Source organism: Pagrus major, chromosome 8 (assembly GCF_040436345.1).
Source record: "Pagrus major chromosome 8, Pma_NU_1.0".
Classification (NCBI taxonomy): domain Eukaryota; kingdom Metazoa; phylum Chordata; class Actinopteri; order Spariformes; family Sparidae; genus Pagrus; species Pagrus major.
In genome coordinates, this window is record NC_133222.1 from 27,811,542 (window position 1) to 27,832,412 (window position 20,871).

The 20,871-nt window shown below is 40.6% G+C and overlaps 1 protein-coding gene across 13 annotated transcripts in view; it reads left to right on the top strand.

Annotated features, from left to right (window-relative positions):
- The first annotated feature begins 19,764 nt into the window (after positions 1 to 19,764).
- The window catches only part of wt1a (WT1 transcription factor a), a 21,041-nt gene continuing 19,934 nt past the window's right edge, over positions 19,765 to 20,871 (top strand). For 9 of the 13 annotated variants that reach the window (XM_073471991.1, XM_073471992.1, XM_073471998.1 and 6 more), the window contains exons 1-2: positions 19,765 to 20,132; positions 20,169 to 20,239. In XM_073471991.1, coding sequence (XP_073328092.1) covers positions 19,765 to 20,132; positions 20,169 to 20,239 — 439 coding nt within the window. Of the gene's footprint in view, positions 20,240 to 20,871 lie in introns of all 13 variants that reach the window. The other 4 variants (XM_073471989.1, XM_073471993.1, XM_073471995.1 and 1 more) reach the window with 3 other exon arrangements.

Sequence of the window (20,871 nt, forward strand, 5' to 3'; positions counted from 1 at the left end):
CCACGTGAGCTTTTAGACATTGTGTAAATGTCATAAACAACACGATTCATTTCTAAAAATAAAGGGAAGGAACTAAATGGATGATGGGCTCAGATGCACTCTCCCTGTTCACTTTAACTTACCTCTGCTCCTGCACACTGTTGACCACGAGCAGCTGTAACTATAGTAACAAAACATGTTGATGAAGTTGAGCGATAAGGGGGTTCATTACAACCTGAAGTCATTCTGTTTATTACTTCTTAGCACTGATCCTTTAACCTTTTAATATTGTCCAACTACACTGTCAACATCTGTATGACAGACTCTTGAACTGTGTGTGCTAGACAGATGTTCCAGACTGTTGTTTTCACAACATTAGAAATACAATAGTAACTACGAGCTTTAAAAATTGAAACAATGGGATAAAGATAGACGTTGAAAGGTTCTTCCTGATATTCTCTTTTTAAAAGAAAGTCAATTTACTTAGATAATAAGTCAGCAAATAAAGGTGTTTAGGAAACATACAGGTACTGAAATGGCTTCATATTTTCCACATCAGTGTGTCTGCCAATGACTGGCCGGTTTTGTAACCAAGTTTCAACAATAGCACGACCACAAAAAGCATTTTACATGGTGCATGACTATTGCATGGCAATGCACCAAAGTTCAGTGTGTTTGTGTGGCAGTTTAGCCTCTGACTAATTGCAGAACTCACCAGGAATTTCAGTACTATTGTTTGTTTTCCTTCAGTTACCTTTTTTCTCATGTTTCCTTTATTTAGTAGATTTATAAAGTCCTGGGATAAGTGACAATGTTTGATTCAAGCTGAAAGCTGTCAAGCTGATTTTCATTTTCTATGGACACATGTTCACCTCAGTTTGCATAGCCTCAAGATTATTTTGTGGCACCTGCACATTATGTCAATCACTTGTACTCACTTTATTAACATGTTTCTGTCCTGAGACTTTTATTAAAATGGATGAATTAATAATGACTTTAAAGTGAGTACAAAGTAATGCATGATTCTGAGGTCTATGCTTTGAGGTTCAAAAATTGAGGAGTGTTCATCTTTTAGAATAAGAGATCCTGCAGTGTCAAAAGGTTTTCAGTAAGGTAGAACGTTTAAAAGACATATGCTAAATAATGTTAATCATTTCAATTAAACCCACAGAAGGAAGCAACAGCTCCTATGTGACAGTTAACAGAGAACTTTGTGAAAAATGTGTTACTTTTGATATTAACGACCATTAGCAACATTGGCTCAAGATGGTGGCTACCAGTTATCTCAGCATTATCTCAACTTGGGTTCCAACTACATTAATCTTTTCTTCACATAACTTGAGAAAGCCAACAGTTGCTGGGCTGTCATTGGCCATTGCTTCTAATTTGCGAGCTGGAGAAAATGGCAGCTTTTGTACGATTTTTTTCTGAACTATTCAATGAAATCAAAGCTCAAAAGCATGTTGCAGTATTACCTGAACTACTGGCCATAACTTGCTGATTGAGTTAGCTTTCAGCAGCTAGGTTTTTTTTCTTTTTTATTGTATGACTTTGCAAGGCAAGTCCCTGAGGCAAAATATGTAAAAGTGCTCTGTGACCTAATGAGAGTAGGGCCTTTGCTTTAAACATTTTTGTGAACCCTTAAAAATGTGTTATAGACATAGGCAGAGAAAGGATAAGAGAGGTAAAGATAGGATGAAGTGAGAGATAGAGGAGCCGGTCTGCTCTGTGATACTCTGTGGACTGTGGCTGTGACAGAATTATCCTCCACGGAGGACCACCTTGGCAGCAGACATACGTTTCTGATTTCCTGGGAAGGCTTTAACTTCTTATGGGTACATGGTCCTCCCACAGACCAACAATGTCACTGATGCCTATATATCTGCAGGAATGTGTGTGTTACAGTGTGTGTGTATGTGTGTGGTTGTCTTTGCATATGCACTCCACTCCAGAAGATGAAGCCATTTTGTTATTGATGGAGTTGGGGGCCTACAGCTCAGGTCTGGGTCATACAGACACTGACAAACACGTGCACACACACACAGACTACGAGAGGTGTCGGTCTGTGAGTTCCTCCCTCAGTGGGTTGCTCACGGTCGGTATGATGGAGAACTCTTTCTCACTCCAGGGGATCCTATAAACCTGTCACAACCATGATCTTTATCTCTCTGTCTCTCTACGGCTCTCTCCTTCTCTCTCTGGTGTTCTTTCTCTTGTTTCAAGGTGCAAGTTTTGCATTTCTGAGTGCATGTTCCATTTCCAGCAGTATGAAGCCTCACATGAGCTCAGAAGTATGTCTCTCTCAGTCTCACACACACATGCACTACCCTCTAAATCACAGGCCCAGAACGACCTGCCATGGTCCATTATGCTACAAATGTATTTGGTTACCAGTTTGGAAATGTCAGAGATTGTAGGCCTTTCTGTCCATAACAACACTGTTGTGTTCTTCTTGTTTTGAGGTTGAACCGCGGCTTGAACTCACAGATAACGGCTGCTATGTTTGACCTTGTTTTCATAGATTTTGTTTCAAATAGATGGGACCTGTGAGGCTGAAACAATAAACTGAGGGTTTTGGGTAACATGTGATTTGTGTGTAACTCCTGACTTTGAAAAATGTTTATGAATTTTAACAGCGCACGTTGAGCGTAGCAGTAATAACCGTTAATAACTTTAAAGCATTAAGAGGAGAATGTGACGGCAAAAGGTGAAGCTATTCAGACTTTCTGAGCAGGAGGTAAATGTCTCAAATAGAGCTAGTGTTGCTGGATCTTTTAAAAACATGGCATCATGTCTCTCCTTCTGACTACAACCTACAGGGATAAGTGAATTATTACTCAATGACAAACCACTTGAGGCTGCAGACAAGATTAAAGCATCTGCGTACCAAACCCTCACCAATCACATTTATGTATGATATATGTATATAATAATATATTTATTATATTTATGCTTTGTGTGTGCATATGTGATAGAACATCTGTGTCAGGGTGTCAGATTGCCTCTCATGGTGTTTATTTTCTCGTGATGAGTTAGCTAGACTTCTCTGTAAATCTGTTGCAGTGGAAACTGTTTTTACCATCATCCAGTATTCAAATTTGTTGCCAGCAACTGACTCATTGCTGGCTAGAGAGGGTGTACCTGGTGGCTGACTCTAGTAGCTCTCATGGCACAAGTAGGGAGACTATACTGCTTTATGGCTCCGCAGCTCCCGTGGACCAGTTCCCAAACTGTTTTGCACCGCAGACTGTCCTCGCACAGACTTCATGTACTGCTAAAATCTGAAAATAGGCGATGACAGATCCTTGACGTTAGATCATCAGACCTGGTATAGTGAAAATCTAGTTAGTTAAAAATAAGTATATCGTTGTCAGTTGAGGGGTCATGGAATGATGAGGGAAAAATGCAGTGTAGACTGCACTAAGTTCAAGGTAATAAAGCAAAAACAGACTATTATTGGCTTGAAAGTTGCATAATATTTTATTCAGCAGTACCGGAGATAGGAGAGCAGAGACATGATTATAGATGAACAAGTAATCCCACTGACTGGCCCATTAACCACTCTGATACATCTCAGGTCTGTTTGTTTTGATAGTTCAGCAGCGAGGACACAGATGAATGTCTTTCTCTGTTATGATTCCATTAGCAGAGCCAGTGTCATTTTCTCTCGCCTCTGTGGTTTTCCATGGACTGGTGTGCTTAGAGACCAACTGCCCTCTGCCCAGGGAGAGCCTTCCCAACAAGGGACACGTCTGGATGACCCCCTGGTATTCTGGAGGGGCAAGACCCAGGAGATAAAGAGTGAATAAAAGGACAAAGCAAATACAACCAAAATGGACATTTTACGATCTCACTAGAGGGTAGTAATTTGTCCTCACTTGCCACAGTTTTGGTTTGGACAAGGTCAAAGATATAAATATAAAAATGACAAGGAAGTAGGCCCCATGAGACAATGTTTGAATTCCCTCTGTGTACGTGACCAAGTACTGGTATTGTAATTACAATCTTGAGTTTTCTGTCGATATTCCAAGGGTGATGGAATCAGTAACAACACTTCTTACTTCCTCTCACATTGGCATTACAGCGAGTGAAGTAGCATTCAGCAAGTGACACTAGTTTGTTTCTACATATATATTTCTGGTTTGAACAAGATGGCGGGATGTGACATAATACAGATCACAGTAGATGAACTGAACCCAGGAGACAGAAACAGTGACCAAGCACATATTTCAAACCAAACACCAAACCATATTCTTAAAAATGATCATGATCCAGCCAGCTGTGTGTTCTTCATAAATCCAAAAGGGTGGGTCAAGATAATTGTTTTACAAGGTGTAAGTATCAAATCAAGTCCCAAACCAAGCTGTTTTTTAAGATCAAGTCCAAAGTCAAGCCCCAGTTCAAGAACTACAAGTCCCAAGAAAAAAACGCAGAGTCATACTAACAAGAACTGAGTCAAGCTTCTATTCAAGACCAACATGTCCCAAGTCAAGTCCAGAACAGTTTATCCATCTGTTGATTGCTGCCAGAGGCACTTTACACTCCAGCAAGTGTTGACTACTGCTATCAGATTGATTTCAAAATCTTTGTGGAGGACATCAGGTCATTCTAAGTCCAAACGCTTCCATCCACGCAGAGAAAAAGGAAATTATGTTTGTAATTGTTGGCATTCAAAATACACCAGCATGATATGTTATTTTCACTTAGAAAAATATAAGCGTGCAGGTTTAAAAATCGAGTTTGATAGAGTAAGAAATCTAGAGTGATTAGTGGGCTGTTTTTCATTCATTTTTAAGAGTTATGATGTGGACGATCACTGAAGGTGCAACAGTCATTTTTCATTTCTTTGTTACTTCAAAATAGTTTGACCTCAGATGCTTACTGTGGGTTGTTATGGTTGCGTATTGTCCACCACAGCACTGCATATTTAGCAAAGGGGAGCCGCGACAGTGGACAAACCAAATAATGCAAACTTGCTAACCCCCAGCCTCATGGGTCCACAATTCAAACAAAATCCAACCGTTGGTCTCTCTTATCAGTGTCCTGCTGTATTTAAATTCACAATTCCTCCTCCAGCCTACAGTTTACAGACGTATACTTCACTCCTGTGTGGGAGATCAAGTTGAAGATGGAGTCTGCAGCTTGCATGGTCACTGTGTGCCAAACCGTGCTTTTATTTTAGAAAGTTGTAAATATATCTCTCTACAGGTTGTGTTTTACTGTTACAAAGCCAAGGCTGATTTTTCTATTTTGAGCCTTAACATTCACATTCTGTGGCCAGTAATTTTAGAAACAGCTCCAATGGCTGATTTACTGATACACAGAGGTCAGAGCTGTGATTTACTCACTTCCTGTAGTGCCTATCTGTTATTTGTTCTCGTGTTTTTTCCTCTCTTAATCTTTTTTCATAACTGGTAAACATTTTTCTTTTGCAGATAACTCTTTTCCCTATTTTAGGTGATTAGATAACTAGACATTCATGTAACTTTAGTTCCTTTTTTAATCATTTGCTGCGGATGAAGATACTATAGAACAAACAGAGGGGTAAATAAAAGTTACAAGGTTGATTTAATTGGCGGTCAATTTTCTTTTTTTTCTGAAAATAGCCTTGATAACTAATTGATCAAATGATGGATAAAGTGTTTTTGCTTTCAAATAACTATTTGGAGGGAGGCAATAATGCGAGTCGATAGTAATCTGTTAGTCGTTGATTGATGGCGTTCAGTCCAGCCCTTAATGACCTGTCAGATGGCGGGAAAAATGAGGTCAAAGGTCCTCGGATTCAGATCAGCGGAGCTCCTGCCCACTGCCACTGTGGTCATCTCTCTGTGTGTCTCTGATAAAGAAGAACAGTGTTTGTTTTTTCTTGTGGTTCTTCATGTCGGAAGTGAAGTCGGGCCGTCCTCCAACAGCAACATGTGGAACTAGAAATAGAAGGTTGAGATTTGCAAGGGAGTCCTGATGGAAAGAAAACAGATGGAAGATAGAAATGTTAAGACAACTGCAAGAAAGTAGAGCAATCTCCTACTGGTCTGCATGGGCTCTAATTATTATCTGAGCTCAATTAGGAACTATAGTCTGAAATGAACACGCTAAATGTTCCAAATCTTTTTCAAACTTTTCCAAACTCTAATTTCCCATCGTTGTCTCAGCATGAGATACTTTCAGACTATAGCACCAAAGCACAATGTTAAAATAATCTATTATTACACTTGATGACTGAGCCCATACCCCACCATCATCATTCCCTGTCAGCCCATTTGTTATTAAAGTGCTGGAATGTGTCTGGTACTTCATCATGGTGAGCAGTGCTGAGCGGTCACTCTGCAGCAGGAGGCCACATGACTGAGCTACGTCCTTATCCCCCATTCAACACACACACACACACACACACACGCTATGATAAAAACCCCAGGTATACACATTCCTCCTTCCAGTGACAACAAGACATTAAATTAAATTAGTCCACACTCACATACTGTGCTGTAAAGAGACACATACATACACAGAGCTGATGATGGCAGGCTGGTTAAGCTGATGGATGGTCTGAGAGCTAAGAGGTGTTTGTCTGGCAGGTCACCATGGGTGTCGAATCCAGCTATTCTTTGTTTTTATACTTGCGGCTCAGCTGTTTTCACCTTCTTGAAATGAACTATAACAAAACAAAACAAAGGGCCACGTTTCTGTGACTGTGCAGGCTGAACATAGTGTCGCACCAACTGAACCGGGGTGCACTGATCTTATTTCCCTGACTGTGCCAGTTTGGTGTCTTTGTAATCTATCTTCTAGTGACTCACCATGCGCCCCAGTGCGAGGAGAGGCTTGGTAGAAGGTGTGGCAGTGCCCATCCAGTAGGGCTGTCCCTAATCTGAGCAAGTCAACAATATCAAGCAGGCACAATGCTTAGATTCTGAAACACTCCCTGTGGGGTTTAAAGCCGTGAGGAGGACCCAACAAAACTGTGTTGCACATGCAAGACCATAGAGACGTGCCCAGTGGAATCAAGGCATCAGAAATGAAGATGACGACTTGGCCATAACATTAACCTATAGGATTCTGACACAAGTTTGTAAGTGAGGATGTCTTTTTAAATAAAGTTACACTTGTAGGACCAGCCGCACATTTGATATTGTATACGTAGAGACAAAATGAAAGAATACACCTTAAAAAGGTAGTGCTGTGTCCTGGGTATCCTAAAATATATTCTGAAGACAGCAATGACTTAACCTGAGAATTTGACAGAGGTGGTTGTAAATTGAAATAAACCTTCTGGCTAAAGGTGATCACTGAAAACTACACCGGATGATAACAGGCTAGAGGCTTTAAACACGGCAGTTGTTTAAATTAAACAGAATATTTACAGCTTCAATTTTGCTGAGAAAAAAGTAGGGAGCAAATGAAAGGACAACGTTTCATTGGTTTACAAGTATAAACCTTATCTTGTAGTGAAACCACTTTTTTATGTGGGGACAAGCCAAGAATGTTGCTTTTTTTGTCCTTTTTGTGAAACACTTTCAGTTGACCAGACGGTGAACCCAACACACAAACATACGCAGTCCTTCCTCTGGCTGATATCTGTTTCAGTGCTTTTCTCAGTTTTCTTGCCAGCAGGGTCATCTGCCCCGCTCTGTCTCGCTGTCAGCTACTTTATTGTGCTGGTTGGCTGACTGACTCTGGCTCATTATGAGCAGGTGACAAGGACAAGATGAAGATGGAGGGCAATGTTAGATCACTGAAGCCTGAGAGTCAAGTACTTAGTCCACTGTGGAAGAGTGGGAGGAAACAGACTTCACAAGTGTTTTTTGCTTTGCTTTTTTTGCAAAGTCTTACTCTTTGTATTTATACTGCATGTAAGTGTGCATGTTTCTGTCTATGTTTGAGGGAGATATACATTGTTATATGCCCAGTAAGGGCAAACATGTTTTGCTGTTTATTGATTTATTGTAGCTCAACATTTGAATGAGGAACTACTTCCCTGTGGGCTCAATTAAGGTTGGACCCCCTCTCTAGGAAAAGACTATTTAAATTTTTTTGGGGGGGAAATTTGCTTATCCTTTTTTTGCTAAAAAGAGGATTGATACCTCTAATGTCTGTATGCTAAATTTGAAGATAAAGTAGAAGACAGTTAGCTTAGCTTAGCTTAAAGACTGTAAGCAAAGGGGAACAGCTAGCCTGGCTCTGTCTGAAAAGTAACATAATCCATCTGCAGGCACATCTAATTAACAGGTTATATCTTGCTTGAAATCCATACAAAAATTGAAGTGTAATTAATTGTTATAATGGAAAGTTATGTGATGGTACTATTCTCGGAGCTGTGACTTCTGGGAATGTCCTCTTGTTGCCTGGCAACCTTGACAACGAGACAGCAGGAAGTCAGTAAGGCTGGCCACAATACCTTAACTTTGCCTAATTAGTGTGCAAAAGATCGCAATGTGATTGGTTCCACACATGCGAGACTTGTATTTCCATTTCCTCTGACAACCATGGGATATTTAAGAAAAGGGAAATTAATCATGTTTCGGGTTAAAATAACTGTTTTCACACAAAATGAACCCTTGTCTCCCATGTGAAAGTCCTGTGGATGACCCATTCATCCACCTAGCCTTATCCCATGTCTTTTGTTTACTGGTACTCACACATATATGTATGTAACTTAATTTAAATAACTACATTGTTAATATATTCATTTATTTTAAGTATTTTTGGGGCTTTTCATGGCTTTATTTTTGATAGGACAGCTTGAGAGATGACAGGAAGTGGGAAGAGAGAGGGGGGATGACATGCAACAAAGGGCCGCAGGTCAGAGTCAAACTCTGGGCCGCTGCAGCGAGGACAAAGCCTCTGTACATGGGATGCATGATGTACCAACTTAACTACTGGGGTGCCCTAATATATTTATGTATGTAACCATGATGTTTTCCTTAACCTATCCAAGTAGTTTTGGTGCCTAAACCAAGCTGCAACTGTCTCACATTGTTAACTATGCAATGTCATATACTGTACGTAAGCTCCGTTCTTATCAAGTTGTCAGGTACCATGTTGCCAGCAACAGAAATACTTTGCACATAGCCCAAGTTAAAACACAACTTCTGTTTTACACAAGTACACAAATGTTTTTATTTCCAAAGATTTCAAACTATTTTTTGTTACATGCAATGATATACTGTAATATTATTGCACTGCAGCCAACATTTTAGTGTACTTATTTTTTATAGACTTATACATCATCTAGTGACGTTTTCCACCTCCCAAGTTATCACTTTATCATCATTCCTACTGAGAGCATCCGAGTGAGTGTGAGTCAGATGTTACTTTGACAGCCTGCAGAGTTTGTAGCACAACATCAAAGCAGCACCCTCCGTCACCACCCAGCCATCAGATCCTGCTGTAGCCTTGACTGGGATACTTTCTCTGTTCACACTTAATTGCATTTCACTTTTGTCTCAAGTCCTTTATCTTTACTTTTTCTGATCCTCCATGCTTACAGTGGTCTGATAAGTTGGTATGGCTTAGAGCTGGTTAGATAAGATTTCTTACTGCACAGACATAAGTCATCAGAGCCTGTAACACCACATGAGGACATTTAGGTAGGCAGAAAGAGGTTAATCTCAGTCTTTTCCTTCCTCCTATTTATAACTTGTGTTTTACCAGTAGACTATCCTTATCAGACAAGAGTCAGTTCTGGTTTTGTGTGTTTATATAAAGTCTGTTTTGTATTTTTTTTCCATCCCAATATCTGCACTTCCTCTGAACACGACCTACACAAAGGCCAAACACCAGCTACACATGCGTCCCCACAGTTCAAGGCTGAAATAACCGTTATCATGTGGATTCATAGCATACATGATTCAAAACTGATGTAAGTTACATGAGGATAAGGTCTCCACAGGCTGCATTCTTGTTTTAATTGATGGATGGTATGATGAGGACCAACACGAGGCAGTAGTTAACAAAATATTTTACAGGAGACTGATGAATCACCAGTTCTTTGCAGGCTGTTTTAGCATCAGACAATTCCAAGTGTCTGTGGAGTTAAATCAAAGGCATCTCAAGTGGGTCAGATGTTTGGATCTATTTTCAGATGTATATTAACTCATGTCTGCAGCTTCAGATTGTGTCTGTGGATTTGGCTGGATATTAAGGAGAGAGCTGTGATTTGTTGCTGCAGTATTCAACTGAAAATATATATACGTACTGATTTAGACGTTCTTTCTTCAGCCATCCGCTCAGAGACAGAGATAGTATCTTTGAAGAATTGTCTGCAACAACCAGAGCATAACTTACTTCACACAGCCTGCTGAAACTGATAGTAAGCCCACATCTGTGTGTGTGTTTTTCTGTGTTTGGCTGTGTCCGTGTTTGGCTGTCTCTGTATTTCTTCCTCTCCCTTTGTCCCCTTTTTCACATCTTCCTTGACAAAATTATCTGTTAAGTCTCCTAATTTTTTCTTGGAAATCAACACCACCACAAGAACACAGGAAATTTCTCTCATGTACATTACTACTGGGTTATTGCTGTCCTTTGTAGGAGGACATCTGTTTATTCCATTACATGTGTTAAGATAACTTTCATAAGAAAATGGGATATCTTCCACTTGATGGAAAAATAGATGTAAAAGCATCATTTACAAATGGTTAGTATCATTTAGGACAAATGATGTCATTTGCAGTAGAAATAGTTTTACATTTTTGGAATATGCTCATTTGCTTTCTTTCTGAGAGTGAGATGAGATGATCTGTCATTTTCATGTCTATGCTTTAAATATTGAATGAATTCTACTGCTAGTTTCCATCTTGTATGTAGGTATTGTAGCTTTTGTTGTGCTATAAATGAACTGAACTTGTCCAAAATGTTATAGTATGCGGAATGAGAGAATAAACGTATTAAAGTTCACCCAAAAATGAAAGGAAAAATATTCAGTCATTATCTACTCACCTTCTAGTCCACAGAACATTTCTGGATCTTTACAGCAAAACAGTGTTGCAGCTTTCTCCTAAGCAACTGACGGAGATGGGGACTTAGCATCATCTGGTGTAATCTAAATCTCTGGAAGTCCCAAGACACCAAATTGATTTGAAAAGTGGATAAAATAAGATAGAAATCTCTACTGCAGCTGCTCGCACCCCATCTGCAGTGGGTGCACAAGCTCGACCGCATGTCGAGGGTATAAACAACATAATTTTAAATCAATTTGGAATCTCGAGGCTTCTGGAGACGAGCTGTATGGAGTTTTATTTTATTTTTATGTCTTTAAACAAGTCCTCGTCTACTAGTTGTTTTGGAGAATGCTGCAGTGCAGTTTTGCTGTGAACCCCCAGAAATGTTGTGTGGAGTACAGGACTTTCCATAGGCATTGGGTGAGCAAATAATGACTAGATTTGTATTTTTGGGTAAACTATTTCTTTAATGAGTCTCAATTTCAGCAGGCGAAAGTTATTTCAAGTCATAAGTTTTTTGAGTATTTGTGTTCTTGCATGCGTGCGTGTTTGTAGTGACTCAAGGTTGCTTGAATAAAAGTGTGTATTAATATCTGAAACCACACTGATAGTACCACTCCCTCAGTATCTTTCACTCTTGGATGCAGTCCCATATCCGCTGCGTAAGACCAAGCCCTAAGTGCTCCCTTTTATAATATTTGCAAGGTGGCTGGGTGTATTTACTCAAACATCTTCAGATAGTCCAGTGCAATCCGGCTCACCACCTGTGTTTGCAGGGAGAGTTTATCCGCTGCAGGTTTTAAATTTGAGATCAACATTGACCAAAGAAAACATTATTCAGAGGTTGAACGTCACATAGTTCACTCTCAACCATCAATCACTTTTGTCACTGAAACAAAAATGTCTGAAAACTTAAAGAATGTTAATACCAACTTTGGATTCTGACTTCAGACGTTTGTAGAGAACTGCTTTTATCCAGTTTTCTGCCTTTCACTGGAAATGATGCATCTGTCGTCACCTGTGTTTTCTGTGTGTGACCAGAGTATAACCTCTCCTCATCCTCAGTCTCAGTACCTCTTATCTGTGACTCATCAAACCTAGGGGAGCCTAACAGTTGAAATGTGCACACTTTGAGCCAACTTTAATATGCAAAGTGTCCAACCGCCTCAAAAAGTCATTTTTTTACGTTTCGTAACACCGGTAGCTCATCTTTCTTCATAATCATGGCTCCCTCCTGACACCCCCTTTTTGGACGGTTTATGTATTTTTCTTCTCTTTCCTCTGAGAATTAAAACATTAAACAAGATGAGCTTTTTCCCGTCTGTTGGATCCTCTTTAATTTAAAGGTGCTCCACGTTAGCATGAGCCTGCTGCGTATAGAAAAACAAAATATTCCCGTGTCACTGGGATCTTTGTGTTTCTAGAGAAAGCACTGGGGTTAAGGTAGTCGAGTTTTCATTTGAAGATAATTTGTTGTTCATTGAGCAGGAATGTGTTCCATTGGCCGTGGGGGCCATCAATCTTTGAACCAGATTGGTCGACTGGTCACATGTCTGAGCGCTCCTCTGGGACAGAAGGCAGCCGCGTTAATATGGAGAGTGGAGGGCCGTGTGATTGTCTTTCTTTCTGTATCTTTGTTTATGTGTTCCTGAAGAACAAATAAGAAAAGATGGGATAAAAAGAGGAGTGAAAAAAGGAGCAGCACACTGACTTTGACATGTCCTGTGCTGCTGGCTTATTTCTCGGCCTCAGTCCTATCAGAGATCACAAGGCTTATCATGATGGATCAGTGTACATTTATCAGCAAAACACAGAACAAAAGACACAAACACGTCTTTGTGTACAACAGTCAACCCTTCTGAACCGGAAAGGAAGTGTTAGATTGTTAGGACATTACATAATTACAATACTCACCCTTTGATTAGTAGCATCTCGGCTTTTGGATTTGGTTAAACTAACATTCATTACTTATGTTTAACAAGTTACTGAATAATTAAATAAGCACGCTGTTACATAATAACATTGAGGATGGCTCTTGCTCCTTGCTACAGTATATCATCAAAAGGCCTTCATGAAAAAGGTCCATTATTACAAATGCTGAATATCAGTTTCTTCAGTTTATACCGCACTTGGTTACAAGTCACAACTTGGGATTCTTTTCTTACAACACAAGCAAAGAAATGCCCTTTAAGTCACAGCTGCGAGCTCAGATGTTGCATGTTTATCCAAACCAATATGATGATGTGAGAACAGAGAGCAAAAAAACTGAATGCTTCAGTTTTAACTTGTTTTTTTAGGCCAAAATAGAAGACTGACATTTTATAATATTACATATTATAACCTTATTTCGTTGTTGTGGCAACTATTTACACATCCAGCAGACTCAGAGCAACATTAGGATTCATTTAGAGTTGTGTTTCTTTTCATGTGACAAGTGTAAGTCCAATATACAATCTCAAATGCTCCACTATGTTCAACAGCTTTTTGCTTACTCCGTCTGCTGTTTGTTGCTGAGCGGGCAGCATGCAGGTGGCTGCCTGCTGCAGCTGAAAACAAGGTTTGATGAGCGCAGTGTGAGCAAACCAAAACAGTTAACTTAAAGGGCAACGTTGGTATTTTTTAACCCGGAACATATTTTCCCCTGAGTTTGTGTCCAAGTGACTAATGAGGACAACAGTCTTTGAAATTGGAATATGAGTGAGAGTGCTGCTGGCAGCAGCCACAAAATGGTTTACAGTGTAATCCCTCAGGGCAATTGCACATTGTCAATGTACATCCACTTAAAGCTTGTTTTTTTCCACTGAAAGGACCCTAAAGAGACATAAAATGCTCTTTTCACCTTTCTTCTTTTACCTTTCACTTCATCCAGTCTGTTTTTTATTATGTCAAACTGAGTGATACTGAATCAGCTGGCGAACAGAGAGGAAGATAAGTCATCACGCTTGTCGTTCAGACTGAAGGATTTTATCAACTTAGTTGCGTTGGTCAGTATTTCCTCTCAAACGCTCCACAGAACATATGCTGCATTCATCTACTACATGTGGACACTTTAAATCGAGCTGTAAGTTTTATACAGTATATTGTGCAGAGAGAATAGTACATCAGTCATACAAGCTCACACGTCATTATAACAACATCCATTTTATTCCCTGCATGTCAGCCACTGTCTGGCTCTGAAGGGAGCTGCATAAGTCATGTGCACGAGTAAAATGGCAAGCCGACTGTGTGTGTGTGTGTTTGTGTCTGTCTGTGTGTGTGTGTGTGTGTGTGTGCATATGTGCACATGTACTCTTATTTCCAGGACTCTTGTTGATGGCTGAACAAAGGAGTCTGACACACTGATTCCTCTCCTCATGACAAGCACTTTTAACACAGCGTTCCTCCTGCCTCCCTCGCTCTCTCCTCCTTACCTCTCTCTCTCTCTCTCTGTTCCTTGTGGAGTTGAAGAGTTGAATCATAGGTCAGCAGATCTTTGCGCATAGTGAGCCAGACTAGATTTCCAGATGGTGAAGTCACCATTTATCTCTGCTCATCAGTTTAACACTGATACACCCAAACTCACACTTGCCTGCACACATACACAGAGTAAATACCCACACGGTGACTGTAATTTCATTTAACCCATGCAGAAACAGTACCAACACACACACTGCTGCCAACTAACCATACCTGCTCTGCTTCCTCTGACGTACGGTGCCGATGCGGAAAATAAATGGAGACATGTCAGTGGTGTAATTGGTTCCAGGGGAAGAGCATGATGGGAAGAAAAGCGCTGAGTGGACACTTCCGTTAAGAGGGGGAAAACCCACTTTAACTGTGATACTTGAACGCTTGAGTGTGTGTTTGTGTCCACCAGTGGCAGTTTGCCAGTGACTTTGGCCTGCTGAACATCCATTTGTCTTGAATGGGAAGCACACAGGCTCAGGAAAATACAAATGTGTCTCAAAATCAAGACATCATGTTCAAGCTGGAGGACTTTTTTGAGAAAGTTTCAGTTAATAATGTTGAAGACTAACTGTGTCCAGCTGTTTGACACTGAAACATCTGTCCCAGTGGCTTTATAGATCGTGTTTCCATCTCAGTCTGGTACTTTTGCACTGATGTTGTCTCGTGTTTGTTTTCCAAATATCATCTGTTTCACAAAAGATGAAAATCATTTAGGTTCTGTAGATGGTTGGTGTTTGTGTGTGTCTAAGTTTGTTCTTGCTTGTTTGTTTGTTGCCATGGCCACAAGACAGCTGGCAAAACCAGAAGCATCGTCAGAGATAAGAGAGAAAGACATATGAAAGGAAGATAGTGCTGCCTCCGCCCACGAGTTCCTGCTTGGCCCATAGACTTTACTTTGTGATGACATCACAGCTTTTTAAATCACTTTTCTTGCCCGAAGGAACATTTTACAAATGTACGACCTCCATGGAGGAAAAAAGGGTCATAGTTGGGCTTATTTGCACATCGAGGTGTGCTGTAAACAGTTTTACAGATGTGGGGAAAATGCTTTTTGGGCAATTTTTCACTGCAATACTGGCCAGGAGCTGGGTGCCAAGGCAGACCTTCTGGAGGAATAAACACCTGGAAACACATTGATTCTACTCAGATTCAGAGCCCTTTACAAATGGGAGGAGATCTCAGAGATTGCTTTTTAACTTTTGGGATTAAAAAGTGGATTTATCTTCACTCCTATCAACGTAACTGCAGCAGCGATCCACGAAGGTGACTTCCATTGTCGGGTGTTTATGTACTGTAATGTTGACAGCTGATTGAAGCTGGAGGGGAAATGTAACTTTACTTTCTGAAGACACAACAGAGAGGAGAGGGGAAACAAAGAGAGAGAACGGAGTCTTTGGTGAGTGCTGAGTTCAGTAGGTATTGACCTGAATTTAAACACAGAGTTTGTCATAGTGCGTGATGTATGTAGTGTGGGGATAAGTGTTCTCTATTTACTGCTGTGAAAGGGAAAGTTTGGGTGTTGAGGTCAGAGGTCGAGTCCCATTGCAGTCCATGGATTGATTATTTTCACTGTAACCACGATCTTAACCATAACCTTGACCATACTGCAGTCGCCATACATTGATGATTTAGAAATACATAATTTTGTAAATGTTGATTTTCAATATTGGTTTTCTTTGACTCTTTCCTGCCTGTTGTCTGGGATTGGGGTCGAACAGTTTGGTCTGAGTGGGATGTGCTTTAAGCTGCAGTTCATGTAATGACCACTAGGTGGCGAATTTGAGAAATAGCAGTGTAAATTTTTCACTTAATTTCCAGAAAATCTGCTTGAATAAATGCGAATTGACCTGTGTTTCAATCCAATACCGTTATATTAGGAGTAAAGTGCTTTAAGTTAAACAGTCAGTGGCACTAATTCTTCAGTCAGTTGACTTTAAGCCTTTGCAAAAGAACACAACAAGATGACATCATTAAAAAGTTGCTGGTCAAACCTCAAACGATGGGAAGTAATGCACAAAAGATGAAGTCAGTATGTCTTTTCTCTTTGTTTCATGTATTGATGTGAGGAACAGTCACTCCACATGCTATTTCTCATCTCATTGCTGAGCTAATTCACATGCTTCATGTACAATACATCATGACTGTCTGGCTTAGCCTGTTTCCATTGCACTTTGTTGCATTTTGTTTCTACTGATGCAGCAACTTTTCTACCTCAGCCAAGCAAAAAAACCTTTTTGCAATATTTCCACTTTTATGTTGAATTGATGGCGTTTCCACTTTTTATGTAAAAACTGAAAATGCACATAAAACAGGTGGATTGACACGCTCTTTAAGACTGTAGTTTGTCTTGGAAATAATAAGGCTTAAATAAAGTATGTTTGGTGACAGTATGGCCTTGATTGGCAGGTGTCTCAGCTTACCCCACAGCTGTGCTGGCTGCTACTTGCTCCAACTCATCTCCATTCATCCAACTCCTCCTCTGACCAAATTTGGATGTATTGTCTGCAGAAAGTGATGAAGATGGCAACGAGCAGTAAACCATTATCTCAGCTATAAAATCGCCCTTGACATCAGAAAACATTACATCATTGTTTTTCTGTCCAAGGAGCTGACTCGTCTCAAGCTACAGAGTGCTGTGTCACAGTAACCTTCCTTAGGAAACAAGTCTTATCAGGCCTGTCAATTCTGCTCAAAACATGTCTAAATGTGCACACAGCCAATCAGAGGGACTGCTTCTCTACTCTGCTTCTTATTCATCTGGACCTTTTTTATTATTTATTTGTTTTTTATACATCCTTATGTTCAACCTGACGTCTCTGAGCAGGTTGATGTGGAAAAAATAACTGAACTTTACCCATACAGTAATTCTTGTTTAATGAAACGTGTGGTGACTCATTAAACATACAATTAATAATTAATTAATTAATTACCTGTATTAGAAAATTATCTGAAAATATCACAGAATTAAATGGCCAAGAAATTCATGCAAGAAATTAATTTGGAGCTTTTCTGGGGAGAAATAAGAAAAAAACAAAAAAACAAGTCGCACTGTGAAATGTGTTGGTTCCTATGAGAATCCGTGTCGCTGGTGGAGGAAGGCAGCCTGAAGATGCTTCATCACAGCTGTCTCATCCTCTCCCCACGTGAAGTTCTGTCTGCAGGGTCATCCGGCCTGTTTCTTGTGGGTCAGCCCTGACTGGAACACGATGGAGTTGGTACAGAGAAAGGCTGACGGAGAACGAGAAGGGACACATCTCCTTAAAGACTGAACGTGACAGGTCAAAAAACGCTAAACACACGGAAGCCTTTTCGTTAATTAACGTGTTTTAAAGGCACAAATAGCTAAATGCCGACTGATTATTTTGAAACAGTATTTATTAGCAGAATTAATTACTACATTTGTTACAAAATGAGTTCATGCAGCGTGATTAATGGAGCTGGAATCTTTTGTTTAATGTGTGTTAGATTTTTTTGCGTGCGCTAAATGAAGTCCACACACTTTGTGTGAAAAAAGAAGGGGACTTTTTCGTTTTCTTGTTATCGGAGGCTGTTATTTTGAAGATGAACTGGACGTTAAAGTCTGTCTGCATTATTATTGAGCCCCTGTTGGTAAAAGATCATATTTGCATCGAAAGAGCCGTCATCCTCCCTGCAACCAGGCAGCCGCTCCGACCAGCACACACACACACACACACACACACACACACACACACACATAAAGATTACAGCAGATCGGACACATTCATCATTTCAGCTAATCAACAGAGAATGAATGGGGAAACCGGCTGTAATAATGATAATAATAATAATAATAATAAATATCGCTTTAAAACGATTTTTTAAATGCATGTATTTTATTTATTATGCACTTTATTAAAAAAAAAATCATTTAATAAAAAACGAATTGTTTTCCCTTCACTATTTACATTAAACATCTGTCCGGGTGTTTTTTTTTAATTAATTAATTTATTTTCGGTAGTTTTAGGTCATAATAAATCATATTTGTAAACGAATATTTGTGTCAGGAGCACTGGCCTTCTTTAAAGGTAATTTATCTCTACTATTGACTAAATTTAATTACATAAATTAGAAGGTGAAAATATAAACAGGCTAATTGAAGAGAAGCCAGCACCTCTTTTATAAAGCGCGCCTTAAAGGCCTACATCTAGGAGGTTTATCGTCACGCGGGCAGTTCACAATGAATCCGTCAGCAGATTTAGGCTCAATTAAACCGTTCTCCTTTTTTATCCTATCATCAATCTTTTTAAAAATAAATATACAATCTAATTCGGGCTATGAGTTGTGGTGTGTGACCTAAACAAGCTGCAGCAGATTTCTGAAGAAGGTGAATCTTTTGAATGTAATTCGTGTAAAAAACCGTAAAGCTGGGCCTCAGTTCTCACTTCTGTTGCTGTCCAGGTGCATTTTAAGATTTAGAAACGAGGCTGTCACTGGATGTTTTGTAGAATTTTTCGATTAGAAACTTGGTAAAATTGCCTGTGAAATGGTTCTTGATTAGAAATAATAAGCCTCTGTGTGACTGACCCTGAAAAATCAACTAGATGAAAAATATCAGCCTCTTAATAATAAACTAGATTTATAGCTCTGTGACCTGAAACAACACTGTACTTGAAAAATATGAATGGGATTTTCTTCTCCGCCAAAATATAAGAATTATAAGGAATTATTTTTGATTTTATCACTGAGGTTTAATTTTTTATGTTTTTTCCTGCAAATGTGTTTGTTGCGTGTGTGTGTGTGTGTTGTTCAGCATACAGTAAATGAATGAAGTCAGAGGGCTCCTGTCCCTCATCACCTCCTGACTCCACCTCCTACCCTCCTCAGACACACACACACACACACACACACACACACACACAGGCGTGGAGGGAAAAGAGGGCTACTCCTCCTCACTCCTCCACTCCTCTTTCTCCATTCACTGAGAAAGCTCTGAACAGAAGCCTCTCTCCTCCTTGAATGGACTCCATCTCTCCGAGCCAAACGGTCTCGCACTGCTGCTGTGGACGAAATCAGTGAAGATCCCAACTCATCATCGCCTTGAAGTTTCCTTTATTTCGTCTTCCTGTGCTGCTGCTGCTGAGAAAAGTTGAGCGCTGTGACTTTGCTGTGTCGCCATGAACTTCTGCCGGACTTAAGGAGTTTCCAGAGCAGCTGTGTTGTGTCGTAAACAACTAATGGACAAAAAACGAACCCGAGAAGACTTGTGAAAGAGAAGAAAAAGCTCTTAAAGGAAGACTCGTGGATTTAGAGGGTGTTGGCTGATTTGGGTTCGGGTCAGCCAGACACTCAGGCAGGGAGGCAGACAGGTAGAGAGTTACAGGGTGACAGATCAAATTTAAAAATAGATTACCTTTGTCCTAGTTATTTTCCCTGGACCACAATGGGTTCAGATGTACGTGACCTGAACTCCTTGCTGCCCCCGCTCCCGGCGGGCCCCAGCCCTGGCTGCCCAGCCCTACCTGTCAGCACGGCCCCTCAGTGGGCTCCCGTCCTGGACTTCCACACGGCCGCCTCCCCTTACTCCTCCCTGGCCGCCCCCCACACCTCCCTGGGGCCACACTCCTTCATCAAGCAGGAGCCCAGCTGGGGGGCCACCAGCGACCCCCACCACCTGGACACAGACCCTCACTGCGGCCTCAGCGCCTTCACCGTCCACTTCTCAGGGCAGTTCACGGGGACCGGGGCCTGCAGGTACGGGGCAACATTCGGGGCACCCCCTCCTCCACCGTCAGCCCCTAGTCAACCGCCGTCTGTGACCGCCCCACACCACCACCAGCCCCCCAGCAGGATGTTCAGCAACCCACCGTACCTGACCAACTGCATGGACACACAGCAGGCAGCCCGCAACCAGACAGGTAGGGCTGATGGACAGGTGTGTGTGTGTGAGTGTGTGAGTGTGTTTTCTTTCTGGATGCCATTAAGTCAGTCAATCACACAGTATCACCATTTATTCACTCTTGTTCCCAGAAGCTTTACCAATGACATTAAATGTAAACACAGGACGAATCACCGCTTCATTTGTTAGACTCTGTCAGTGCAGAGATGCTGCAGATTCATGTTACCCATCTTTGAGCAGTTGTTGTAAATCTGAAGCATGATGATTTAGTCATCACATTCAGATTTGTCAGTAGCATCACAACCTGTATAATCTATATGAAACATTACGGTATGTAGTTTAAATCGGCAGATGTGTTGCCCTCAGTGCATTGAGGCCTTTGTTCACCAAAATTTGCACTGCACCACTGAGCATGTGACAAACAAGGAGATGACTATTTAAAATAGAATTCACATTAAAAAAGGAGAGGGACTCTAAGGTGATCCAGTTTATACACTCACAGAAAACTAAAGGCTCTTGTCTGTTTCTTAGAAGGCAGTGTAAATCAACCACCACTTACTGAGGAATCACTTTAGTTTAGTATTATGGTGTTAATGTTTAAGCCATAAATAGCTATGTTTAGTGCTGTTTGTGTAAATGGCCCTTTCAAAA